We start from the raw sequence: 13394 nt of genomic DNA on the forward strand, positions 1-13394 counted from the left end.
TCATAGAATTGGCACAGGTTCTCCAAAGGCCAGCTAGTCCAACCATGCAGGAGTCGACTACTCAAAGCACCCCATTGAATTGCTGCTTAAAAACATCCAGTGAGTGTTTTTCTCCACCTTCCAAAGAGTCTATTCTACTGTCTCTTGTGGTCAGAAAAAGTTTTCCTGATGTTTGCGGTTCATCCGCTTATTTTGTTTCCTTCCACTTTTAGTTCACCCTGGTTCAAAGCAACAAGGATAAGGTTGATAAGGTCATTTTCACATCTGACATTTTAACATTTTTTATCCAGTCTCCAATCCGTAACTAGGCAGTTTAGAATACACATTCAGTTGAAAAATGTCTCACTTCTGCTTTCTTGGTCAACTACATAGCCTTTAGGATTCACACTTGACAGAAAGAGCAGGAAAAAGATACTGATTTTTTTTCATGGTGACAGTTTTTATCCTTGATGTTCACCCCAACCCTCCTAGTGTCTCTACAGTACAAGGGAGCTTGCCCTCCTGCATTCCTACTTTTATCTGAAAGTAAATCACATTGAGGAGCCCCCGGTGGTGCAGTGGTTAAACCGTTGAACTGCTAAACTTGCTGTTTGTTGGTGGTTCAAATCCGGGGAGCGGGGTGATCTCCCGCTGTTAGTCCCAACTTCTGCCAACCTAGCAGTTCGAAAACATGCAAATGTGAGTAGATTAATAGGTACCGCTCCAGAGGGGAAGGTAACGGCACTCCATGCAGTTACGCTGGCCACATGACCTTGGAGGTGTCTACGGACAATGTCGGCTCTTCAGCTTATAAATGGAGATGAGCACCAACCCCCAGAGGCAGACACAACTGACTTAATGTCAGGGGAAAACCTTTATGTTTGTTAAATCATATTGAACTGAAAAAGACTCTTTAAATATGAACATTGAGTGGGATTTCACCCCTGTATTATCAAAGATAAATTCACAGTAACCCAGGTTTTCATCACTATTTGTCCATTCAGGATCATGTAGTGGTCACTTTTTAAAAGCACCATGTGAACGGTTCTGAGAGGGAGCTTGCCAGCTCACAATTATTTCAATCCACCAGAAACACTAATTTTTCAACTAAGCCTTAAAAACTCATCTGAATGTCTGTGGTCAAGCCAGCCTAATGCATAGAAAAATGTTGAGGGTAGACATCTCTATTATAAGTGATATATGGTAATTATACCCAAACTGGACCATGGGAGTTAAAGTTATGTCAGGTTGCATTAACTCTACAGCATAGATACACTCAAGGAAAGGGGAAGGGAGTTAAACAGATCTTCTCTCTGTCAAGGCTAGGCAGTGGCAGTATGGCTGAAGGGGGGCCCTTTCCTCTCCTGAACTACTATATTGAGCCCTGAGTCTGAATGGTGTCCCCTGCACCGCCCTCAGTGACACCTACCTGATTCTGCCAGAAACTTGAAGCAGCACCCAAGAGGTGAATCCAGCTGCCCTAGTTCACTGAAAGCATACTGACCCAGATGGCACAGGGGATTGATTCACTATTGGTTTTTCCCATGAGGCAAACTATCCAAATAGGGAGAAGTCATTTTTAGCACTTTTGCCGAATAGCCATTGACTCTCCTCCAATTATTCTGCATCTCGTTTCCTTTGAGCCTAGTTGAGTATTTTGCCAAACCATTCCTACAGACTGAAGAAAGACTATTACAGGCTCCAGTATCAGTGTGGTAGCTGTAGAAACAGCGTATCTGAAACTAAAAGGAATCTGAAACGGGAAGCCACAGAAAAAGTCACAAAAATAGAACTTTGTAGTATAGAATTGTCATCAAAGTCTTAAATAGTCACATCACCTTTCTGTAGTGAGCCTTTGTTAGGAGTGATGGCTCGGGCCCTCCTATGACTAGGCTAGTAACTGAAACTAACCAGTGATCTGGCAAAATTGCACCATCAAGACTCCTATGCAATTGAAATCCACTCCGGAATTATCCATCTGGAGTGTTCCAAATTATAAAACATTATTGAATGTTAAAACAGTGACTGTTATTGTGTCCTCCCAGGAATAATAATGTTTGTAATATTTTGAGTGCACACTTACCTGGGAGTAAACTCCACTGAACACATTAATGACACTTCTGTATATACATTGTGCTTGTACAAGACTTGATACTTAAGTATATTTCAATAGTATAATGGATGGGAGGAGTCAGCACCTGCCAGTAGGCAAAATTATTAACTATCTGGCTGCCAATGTTGAGCATTTTATAGCTTTAAAAACAGTTCTGGAAATTCTGTCTTGTTTTGCCTTTTCACCACTCTGCTTTTCACAAGAATTATCACAAATGACACATTGAAATTTGTTGCATCCAGGATATTTTTGTAGCACCTTGACTTTTCAGTGAAATCTTTATTTCACAGAATGAAAAGGGTTTAAAGCAGATAGCATGTTTACTATGAACAGTTTTGACACCTCCAATCAGCATTAGGCATCCATATGTGAATTTGAACCAGATGAAGAATTATTTTTAAATTCTTTTGTTGTTCTTTAGCAAATTTTTCTAGTTAGCAATGAAAATTCACTTGCCTGTTAACATTTGTATATTTTGAAGGACAGACCCGCACTATGGTGGTTGCTGTGCATAATCCTCAACAAGAGATTTAAAATGCATGCAGCTGTGTTAATTACTATTTGTTTAAAAAACATTAGCTTTCTTCTTCATACTGAACAGATTTGCATAGCTAATAGACCAAGCCACTCCAGCATACTTTGGATTACACTGGGGATAGCTCACAACATGGTATACATCATTGCTGGGAAAATCCATTTCCCTTCCAACTATTATGGAGAGTGCAGCTGAGCTCAGAAGAAATAGAGAGATACAGGTTTGAAAAATAGGTGATGTGATATTGTACCCTTGATGGTTGCAATTCTGAATGACAAATATTTATGAACATTGATTGTACTAAAAAGTATTCCAAGGGTTTCTGGGGAAACAAAATTACAGTGATTCAGCAAAAGAAACTAGTTGGAAAGTATGTCTATTTTCATAAGAGCAGAAGGAAGATACATTATCCAAAGCTTTGGGAATTTTTTTATTGAAAAAATAAAAAGCTGTTCAGAACCACATAAAAAAGTACAGTAGAAAAGCAAATCTAGGACAGGCATACATTGAAAATAAGATTTTATACACAACATTGTTAGGATAGTCCATATGTACAGCAGGTGTCAGCTTGAATTTGGAGATCATTTTTCTTTAGGATAACTTTGTACCAAGTCTTCAGTAAAATAGCTTGAATGATGCGGAGAAAACACTGGCTATGTCACAGTCATTGTCAATTGTGAACTGGAAAGATCAATACTTGTACAAATTGGTACCCATTCCTGTTTAGCTCATGACCATCTCTGTGAATCTCCTACATAATAGTACCATCAGTATGTTTCAGATATTGTATCTATTTTAGCTAAAGCCTGACTCCCACCAGATACTGAACTGTGGAGCATAGTATAAAACGTGACATTTTGTTTTTAAAGGGCTATCCCAAGCATAGCTCTCCAAGAAAACTGGAGTAGCCAGTCTTATACATAAACATTGCAGTCGAACTCTGGTCTCTTTTGGCGGCTTATTTGCACCCTTGCCAACCTTATACAGGCAACTTTGCTAGCCTCCATCCTGAATGCAACAGACTTGGCTGCTTGCCACGGAAACTCGAATCCCATCTGGGAAAGAGCTGAAGGGTAGAAGCTTAGTTCACTCGGGCTGCTTTGAAGAGCTCTACTAGGTCCTTGTATTCAGGGTCAATAAGGTCAGATGGCTTTTCCCCTTCATCATTGGTGGCATCACGTTGGGCCCCAAGAGAGATGAGATACCTGCAGTTTCAAAGAAATGGGAGATTATGATTTGACCTATTTCATCTTGGTAGGTAACATTCTACACATCAAGAGCCAGTGGGGAAGTTGTCATTATGCTGAAGCTCTTGCAACAAAAGCACTGATCTTAAATCCACACTAGGATTCAAAGTCCCACTTGAGGACAGCTCCTACTTGTCAAATATCTATGCACGGTTACATGCACCATTGCACAACCACATGGAAACAAATATTGACATTATTTGGACCATCTACTAGTTGTGCAATTATAGCTACTGGATAAGTTGAAAACATAATAAAGGAACTGGATGTTGGTTTTTCCCATATGCACCCTTGAGTTCATATATACTGGTTTTCCACTTTACAACATGTAGTGTGGATGGATTTAAGTGTCTTTGATTCTTTTTCGCAGCAAGAGATCTAACTTTTATTTAGGTGGTTTCTGTCATCACCTTCTTCTTGACATACTGTATCAGATATCTGAGCAACAGTACTGTCTACTTAATAGGCTGATAAAATGCACCTGTCATAGCCAGTGACAGGGGACTAGCCCCCTCTATAAACCAGTCATCCACCTCATGTTCTCAGCCAGAAGGCACTTCTCTTTCATCATCTCAAGCTCTCAGCCTAGCACTCACTCTGGGGCAATTGCTTCTTCCCTCTCCATTTTCGTTGGCCATGTGCTCTGCTATTTGTGCCTGTCAGCAGGGCACTAAAGCTGAGTGAGAGGAAAGAGAAGTAAACATAATCTGACATCTCTGACCTTGCAATGTCAGCATGACCATCGCTGCAAGCAATGTGCAGGGGTGTCCAACCGTCCTCATCTTTCTGATTGATGTCAGCACCATATTTCACCAGTAGCTTCACACAGTCAAGGTTTCCAGAAAGCACAGCTTCATGGAGAGCAGCCATGCCTAATGAGGAAAGGAAATACTATTAACCATAGTTGTGAAGGGGAGCAGGAGTATCCCTGGGAGAAGGGATTGGGGCAGGTAGTAAACTCTTCACAACCATTTTATTGAAATTGGAATGGGCTGTTTGATTATGTGTGGTAAGCAAGGGGGACATGGGTTCAGAAGTGGAAATGCCTTTGTTGTTCAGTAATAGGCATCTTACAAATCTAGAGAATACCCTGAACATTTTAAAGGCATAGCCTAGAAGGAAAGGAAAAGGGGGTTTTTTGGGTTTAAGGTGTGCACAGATATACATTCATTAGGGCTGGGTAGGCTTTGGAAAGCTCTTGGGGAATTAACTAGCTTGTAAGAACAGTGTTCAGGTCAGTAGGACTATTCCAGCAGAGGTTTCCATGCTCCCCCCCCCCTCCCCACAGCACTGATCCAGGGTCAGGGTAGTCTATCAAGAAGTAAATTGACTCTCTTAAGAGTCTACTTTAACACTTGACCATTTTTAGCTGGCAAGAAATTACTGATTATTACATTTATGTAAAACGTTAATATGGAGATAATTATTAGCAAGAAGAAATGGCTCAATGGGGCAATGAAACTTCAAAGCAGATTAGTAAATTCTAAACACTTTAGTTTCAGTCTATTATCTATTCAGTTGCTTATTCTGCTATCTGAGAGTATACTTTGACACCCCCACCTCAAAATATCTTCATACTCATACACACACATACACAAACTATGCTTTGTAAATGAACAATCAGTTGGATAGAACACTATACATTTTTTGTTCTTATGATCCCAGCAGCTATTTCAATACATTTACCAAAATAACCTGGTTTGCTATACTAGTATAACTGAAAGACCTAGAAATAAATGAGATGAAACTCACTTCCTACCTTCAGAAAGAAAGGAAGCCTATTTACCATACTTTGCAACCCACGGTGTGCCCCAGACCTGAGGGAGCTGAGTTGCTACTTAGTTCCATCCAACAATGCTCAGTGCAGTAGGTCTCTACCCATGTCTTACCTACCAGAGGGATAGATAGTGTCCAGTGTGATCTTCCTAGCCCGAATGAAACGCCCCACCTGCTCCAGGTCGCCCTGACGAATGTGGTCTTGGAAGAGAACATCATTGGAGAAACGCACAGTCTTTAGGCCTCTTGTATATCGCCGATACCTAGGACGTGAGTCTGGATAGTAATATTTCATTGTGGTAGTGCGAGATGGAAGAAGAAGAGATAAGTGAGACAAGGAGGAAAAGGAACTGTCTTGAGGAATGAAAACAGGCATCCAGCAGTCCAGACGTCTATGCACAACTCTGATGTGCCAAAATATAACAATGGATTGAAGCTCAAACAATCCTCTCACAAATGTTTGCAACCAAGAGCGGGCTGGGAGTTCTTCTTGGGACTTCCTTTGGACAACGCTTTACTCATGTAGTGATCTCCTGCAGAGGACTGGTGACTTTCAGCAGTGTCTTGTGTTATATAGTTCCCTTGTGTCTATTTTGAGGATAGGCAGCTCATGCTATTTGCCATGAGATTTTGTAATTGAGCTGCCCTGCCCTCCAGTCTCTCCTTTTCCAGCACAAGTTGGCGTCTCAGCTTACATCCCACCTGTCGATGTGCAATAGTCAACAGGTCAAGCTTGCTCTATGGTCTGCATGTACCGATCTTAGCAGCCTAAGATTTTGCAAGCCACTGTTTGTATAACCCACTGTTTTCATCCATTGCAGGAATCTGTTGGCATCTGCCATATGGTTTTCCAGTAATAATTGCAGACAGCATTCTCCTGGAAGAGAGAAATGGCCATTAAATAACCCTGTTAGTAGCTCCAAAAGTTCTGGATTGAGGCAGAGTACAATAATATCAATATGCTGCAGTTTCGTAAGGAAACATTGGTTTGCTTAAATTGTGGCACTCTAACTTGCTGGGAAAAGATGGAAGGAAAACTCTTTTCATGCCAGTGAAATAACGGCCTCTAATTCTGTTAGAGCTCTCAGGAAAGTTTTATTCAAACCCCACTCGCTGCTTTAAGAATCCAAGCAGTTGGTGGCAATTCTTCTGGGCTGAACAGTTAGAAACAGTTAGAAACAGAACAAAAACTGGAGGTCAATTCTGTACTTTTATTGGCTGTGTAGAAGAGGGTTACTGGTTATACAACAAGCTAAATTTTCAGAAATTCTCTATTTTACACAAATGTTAAAAGTTAAAAGAAGCTCACTCTGGTTTTGTCTCTGATAACTCTAGAGTGAGTGGTTCTTTATTAGCACTGTTCTCAGACTTATTTCCACCAGATTTCCCAGAGAGGGAGGGAGGGGGGGGGGAGAGAGAGATTGAGAGAGAGAGTGTGCAGTTCCGCTTACTTCTCACAGAGTGTTAAAAGGCTTCACTGACACACCACACATTCGGAAAAGTGCCAAGGCAAACACTTCCCCTCATGTTGATACCATTTCCGTTATATATCTTCACCATGCATCCTTATGGTTGCCCCCTCCACACACACACACACACACTAAGAAAGCACCTCTAGCCAAGCAACTGTATGAGAACCGCTCTTCTTGAAAAACAAATAAGCAAAGCATCGGCTACTGTAAAAGGGAACAATAGCAAGTCATCTATTTCCATTGGCCAATTCTGCTGGCACTGAAGGATAAACTGCTGGGATTGTGGAGATTGGAACAGTAATGAGACTCCCTAGAGCTCCCTGTTTTGTGGTGTTCTGGGCTTTGCGAGGTGAAAACATCCCCTGCTGACACATACTGGAACATGAAACTGTGTATTCATTTTCTTTTTGATAACCTATTAGATACAAGAATGAGAGGTTAGCAGGGCCATGGAAACTTGGTCTTGTCCACATCTTTGGACTACAATTTGTCATGGTGGATTTCTGGCCATGCCGGTAAAGGCTGAAAAACTTATGAACCATTAAGAATGTTAAGATCATCTGGGGAGGCCCTGCTCTCAGTCCCACCTGCCTCACAAGCACGGCTGGTGGGGACGAGGGACAGGGCCTTCTCAGTGGTGGCTCCTCGGCTGTGGAACGCCCTCCCCAATAACATCCGGCAGGCCCCGACTCTCTTGGGCTTTAGGAAGAAGGTAAAGACATGGCTTTGTGTGCAAGCATTTAACGAGTAAACATTATATTTGACATGGTCTGAACGAAGGTCTACATGTAAGGTTTTTGGAAGAATGGAATTAAATAATTAAATGTTTTTAAGCTTGTATAATGTGTTTTTATTAATTATTGTTAATTGTTTAAATGTATTATTGATTTTTATTGATTTTGTTGGGGCATTGAATTTTGCCAGTTGTCGTAAGCCGCCTTGAGTCCCCTCAGGTGAGAAAGGCGGGGTAAAAATGTTGTAAATAAATAAATAAATAAATACCTGTCGTCCAAAAATATCCTTGTCAGGATATTGGGCATAAGACCTGCCATGCTTCTTTGATATCTTTATTGTGTATAACTAGTACATATGGCTATTATGTGTATCCATCACATGTGCTGTACTGTAATAATTCATTATCAGTTAAGTTTAATGCTTATGGTTCATACATGTAAAAGGGACCATGAGTTCAGCTTGGTGACGTCTGTAGAAAAGAGTTGCTTGTCTACAGGTTGGTATGGTCAGGCCTCATTAGTTAGAAATGTCTGCTTGTTTTATTTTGGCTGAGATATTGGCCTGTTATGGGAGCCTCGTGATTCAAGGTGTTTCTTGTGTGTCTGGTGGGTACCAGGTTAGGGAAAGCTTGCTAGGTTTTAATCTCAGTACTAAACTCTAAGATGGGATGGGAATCATGCTCCTTGCTGCTGAACTGGTGTGTCTCACCATTGGCTATGTAGGTTATGGTTAATGACAGCTGTAGTCCAAAAAGATTTGGAGGGATACATATCCCCACTGATCTAGAGCCCAAAATCCTTCATTAGTCCTTTCTAAGATCAGAACATCCAGGAATTTCAGAGTGTCACCTAGCTGCACAGGCAAGGTGACCTACCCTCCAGGATTTCAGCTCTGGGCTACAGTTTAAAATAAATCAATAAAATGAATAGCAGCAACAATCTTCATCAGAAAGACAGGTAATTGACATCCAAACCCCATTTAGTAACTGAACAAAGAGGCAGCCCTTTTTTGCATTGCATGCAGAGAGGCATGTATTTCACGTAGAATAGACAGTAGAGTGACTTTCTCCCGGAAGACCACAGATTGGGAACCACTGAATGAGAGGACTGTTATTAAAAGCAGAAATGTATGGTATTTTCAGAAGGGAATAGGATAATAAGGGGTAAAATCAACGAGTGTGAAGTTTGTAGAAAAGTTTATATAGTTGTGTGTTTAATAAGTATCTGTTTTTTCTTATTTTATCTCTTTACTTCTAAATAGAAATTAGTAAAAAAAAAAACACCAACAATTCAGGCACATTTGCGCAATGCTGATGAATAGAAAGCTATGCAGCTGAAACTATTTGCGGAGCTATCAGTATCCAAGGGCCATCTTGCCTGACACCCTGAGCAGAGCAGAAAAACAAACCACTGGTGAGCTTGTGCTCTCCTACATGGCAGCAACTTGTTTTTCTTGGCTGGTGCTGCCACTGCCATTCACCGATGGAGGAGGCACCCTCACACCCCTCATGTGACAGAAAGGCATATTTACTTACAACAATATTTTCAGTACAAGTGGCTCACAAGCTGGACACCTGTTAGGGCCTCACAGATGTGACAGGTAATTGCAGTATAAGGGCCAGCATGGTATAATAGTTTGAGCATCAGACAGTGACGCTGGAGATTGAAGTTCAAATCTCTGCTCAGCTATGGACACCCCTTGTGTGCTCTCGCATGAATCATATAGTCTCAGCCTCAGAAAATGCTTTATAAGGCTGCCCTGGGTTTAGCATAAGTCGGAAAAAAACTTGGAAAGCACACAGACACAATAACATTGCTGTATAGAACATGCTTGTCTAGATACTGCTTATTTGAATTGACTTCAAAGCATAATGATCTATATATTCTTCCTGGTTCTTTTAGGGTCTCAAATTTACCAAATAGAGGTTGAGTATCTATTATCCAAAATGTTTGAGACCAGAAGTGTTCTGTATTTTAGATTTTTAAAAATGTTTCAAATTATTTCATGTACATGAGATATCTTTGAGATGGGACTAAAGCTAAACACGAACTTCATTTATATTTCATGCTGCTGCTCAGTCGTTTAGTCGTCTCTGACTCTTTGTGACCTCATGGACCAATCCACGCCAGAGCTCCCTGTCATATGCACCTTATAAATAATAATAATAATAATAATAATAATAATAATAATAATTATTATTATTATTATTATTATTATTATTATTATTATTATTATTTATAATATGATGATGAGCAAGCCATCAGAACAAATGCAATTAAGGCCAAGATCGAAAAATCAGCTGATGACCCAAAATGCAGGCTGTGCAAGGAAACTGACGAAACCATTGATCATATCCTCAGCTGCTGTAAGAAAATTGCACAGACAGACTACAAACAGAGGCACAACTGTGTGGCCCAAATGATCCATTGGAACTTATGCCTCAAGTACCACCTGCCAGCAGCAAAGAACTGGTGGGATCACAAACCAGCAAAGGTCGTGGAAAATGAACACGCAAAGATACTGTGGGACTTCCGAATCCAGACTGACAAAGTTCTGGAACACAACACACCAGACATCACAGTTGTGGAAAAGAACAAGGTTTGGATCATTGATGTTGCCATCCCAGGTGACAGTCGCATTGATGAAAAACAACAGGAAAAACTCGGCCGCTATCAGGACCTCAAGATTGAACTTCAAAGACTCTGGCAGAAACCAGTGCAGGTGGTCCCGGTGGTGATGGGCACACTGGGTGCTGTGCCAAAAGATCTCAGCTGGCATTTGGAAACAATAGACATTGACAAAATTACGATCTGCCAACTGCAAAAGGCCACCCTGCTGGGATCTGCACGCATCATCCGAAAATACATCACACAGTCCTAGACACTTGGGAAGTGTTCGACTTGTGGTTTTGTGAAACGAAATCCAGCATATCTATCTTGTTTGCTGTGTCATACAACGTTGTTGTGTCAATAATAATAATAATAATAATAATAATAATAATAATAATAATAATAATAATTTTAATTATATTCTTCCCTATCTCACTTTGGGGATTCAGGGCGGTTCACACCAATTAGTGGCAACAATTAAATGTTGTAAAGTACAACCAAAAATGATATAAATCAAATAAAACATATTAAACAATAACATAAAATAATAGTGAGTACACCACATTAGATATCACATTGCTAAAATTACATCTTAACAAATAAGCATTTAGGACAACACTTGAATGTACTTTTATAGCTTGAATGTACTTTTTGAAACAATATTTATAATTATCTTGTGCATTAAACAAAGTTTGTGCACATTGAGCCATCAGAAGACAAAGGTATTTTTTCCTCAACTCCCATGCTGATGATTTTTTTAGTATTTTTAGGTTTTGGAATTCCAGATAAAGGAAACTCAACCTATAGCAGTATGGTTTCATGGTAGGCTGGACAAGGAGTCTTTTTTCTGTGTTGTCTAAGGCTTTCATGGCCGGGATCACAGGGTTGTTGTATGTCTTTCGGGCTGTGTGGCCATGTTCCAGAAGTATTCTCTCCTGACGTTTTGCCCACATCTATGGCAGGCATCCTCAGAGGTTGTGAGGTATGAATACCATACCATACCTCACAACCTCTGAGGATGCCTGCCATAGATGTGGGCAAAACGTCAGGAGAGAATACTTCTGGAACATGGCCACACAGCCCGAAAGACATACAACAACCCAGTCTTATTTCTCTCTCTGTTCTATTCAAGCCAAATACTGCCTATTTTATACTATTGGCTTCCTCAATTCAGCTTTCCCCAGATGTGTTAGATTACAACTATCATTCTAAACTGTGGGAGATGAAAAGATACTATGAACTCAAGGCATTTTGTAGCTGACAAAAACAGGAGTAGGAGTAATATTTAGATGATAATGCTTATGAATGTTAAATTGAGTAGGGGAAAAAAGACTCCACTACAAATGGGGAGAATTAATCAAGGAAGGAGCCCCCAGTGGTGCAATGGGTTAAACCCTTGTGCCGGCCGGACTGATGACCAAAAGGTTGGTGGTTCGCATCCGGGAATTGGGGTGAGCTCCCATCTGTCAGCTCCAGCTTCTCATGTGGGGACATGAGAGAAACCTCCCACAGGATGGTAAAACATCCAGGCGTCCCCTTGGCAATGTCCTTGCAGACGGCCAATTCTCTCATACCAGAAGTGAGTTGCAGTTTCTCAAGTTGCTCCTGACACAAAAAAATAAAATCAAGGAAGCCATAGCCCTGAGTTTGCAAGACCTGTGCAGGACTGTGGATGATAAGGTGAGTTGAAGGTCTCTCATTGACAGAAGGCAATTAACACTTTTCAGCATGACAGGTGTAGGGGAAGGAATGGGCAAGAGTAGCCCTCTGGATGATTTTGACTATTGCTCCGAAAAATTCACACAGTGGCTAAGGTGTATAAGTGTGACGGGACCTATAGGCCATAAATGTATGGAAGCCTGCTCTTGGAAAAACTATGAAAAACACATGTAAGCCCCAGAATACAGAATTGTATCCCGCTTTTGCTGTAATTCTACCATATCTCAGACCACCTCAGTAAAGCTGTGGTATCACTTCCACAGACAACTGAGAACCCTTCTAAGTACCACTAATTAACAAGTACTAACACTTAGTGGGTAGACTTCTTATAGAGTGTGTGTGAATGTCCCTTCAAGTTTCCTGTTGATTTATGGAGACCCCTTTAATTTCAAGAATACTCAGAAATGGTTTTGCCAATTCCTGCCTCTGAAATATAACCTACAGCACATGGTATTCACTGACAGTCTCCCATCCAAGTGCTAACCATGACTGGTCTTGCTTAAATTCCAGACTCTTAGGTTCTCCATAGCATGTGCTCTAAAATTCACTATCATCTTCAAGATACAAGCTCCAATGCTAGGGCTGGTAGAAGTCACAGGCTGAATTGTAACCTAATCTGTCCACATTTTCTGCCATTACTCCTTGTTAAGACAGTGACTGAATATCCAACTTTGCCTATATCAAGCCAGTGCTTTTTGGATTTCACACATTATCTCTCCACTCCTGGAATTACTCAGGCCTCTTCTGCCATATAATCCAGATTATCAAAGCAAATAATCCACATTATCTTATTTGAACTGGATTATATAAACATACTCTGCCATACAATCCAGTTCAAAGCAGAAAATCTGGATTTTATATGGCAGTGTAGAAGGGGACTCAGTATTACCTGATTAAGAGTTCTGGAGAATTCGGCATTTGTATTCACATTAACAACGGTATTGCCTAACTAGAAACACATTATGAACTAATATGGCTTCCTTTGCATTTTGACATCCCATATCAATAATTGTACCCCCAAGCAGTATGAATTCCTAAAGTAGTGATGAGACCTAAAGTAGCAATGAGACCTCCAGTTGTAGAATTGAAAGTCCCACAAGCCAGAGTATACTGGGAATTGAAGTTCTGCATGATTTAAAAGTGGAATAAGTAGTTCTTACTGTCCACACCCAAGCATCCAGTCACACTGGTTGCAATTTTTGGTTTATT

The 13394-nt window shown here is 40.6% G+C and overlaps 1 protein-coding gene across 1 annotated transcript; it reads right to left on the minus strand.

Moving 5' to 3' along the window:
* Positions 1–3044: 3044 nt before the first annotated feature.
* On the minus strand, positions 3045–6211 carry ppp1r27 (protein phosphatase 1 regulatory subunit 27). The gene is made up of 3 exons (XM_003217301.4): positions 5768–6211; positions 4596–4746; positions 3045–3832 (listed from the first exon to the last, which is right to left on the minus strand). The coding sequence occupies exons 1-3, from the start codon at positions 6024–6026 to the stop codon at positions 3709–3711; spliced, it is 534 nt and encodes a 177-aa protein (XP_003217349.2). The 5' UTR covers positions 6027–6211; the 3' UTR covers positions 3045–3708.
* Between the last annotated feature and the right edge of the window lie 7183 nt (positions 6212–13394).

This window comes from Anolis carolinensis, chromosome 2 (assembly GCF_035594765.1).
Source record: "Anolis carolinensis isolate JA03-04 chromosome 2, rAnoCar3.1.pri, whole genome shotgun sequence".
Lineage (NCBI taxonomy): Eukaryota > Metazoa > Chordata > Lepidosauria > Squamata > Dactyloidae > Anolis > Anolis carolinensis.

What these genes read in the sequence shown, in the direction of transcription:
- ppp1r27 (XM_003217301.4), bottom strand. Translation starts at nt 6,026, where the DNA reads ATGCCTGTTTTCATTCCTCAAGACAGTTCCTTTTCCTCCTTGTCTCAC. An exon ending in GGACACTATCTATCCCTCTG is followed by an intron (nt 4,747 to 5,767) that starts GTAGGTAAGACA and finishes TTTCCTCATTAG; the next exon opens with GCATGGCTGCTCTCCATGAA. An exon ending in GGTCATGCTGACATTGCAAG is followed by an intron (nt 3,833 to 4,595) that starts GTCAGAGATGTC and finishes TTGAAACTGCAG; the next exon opens with GTATCTCATCTCTCTTGGGG.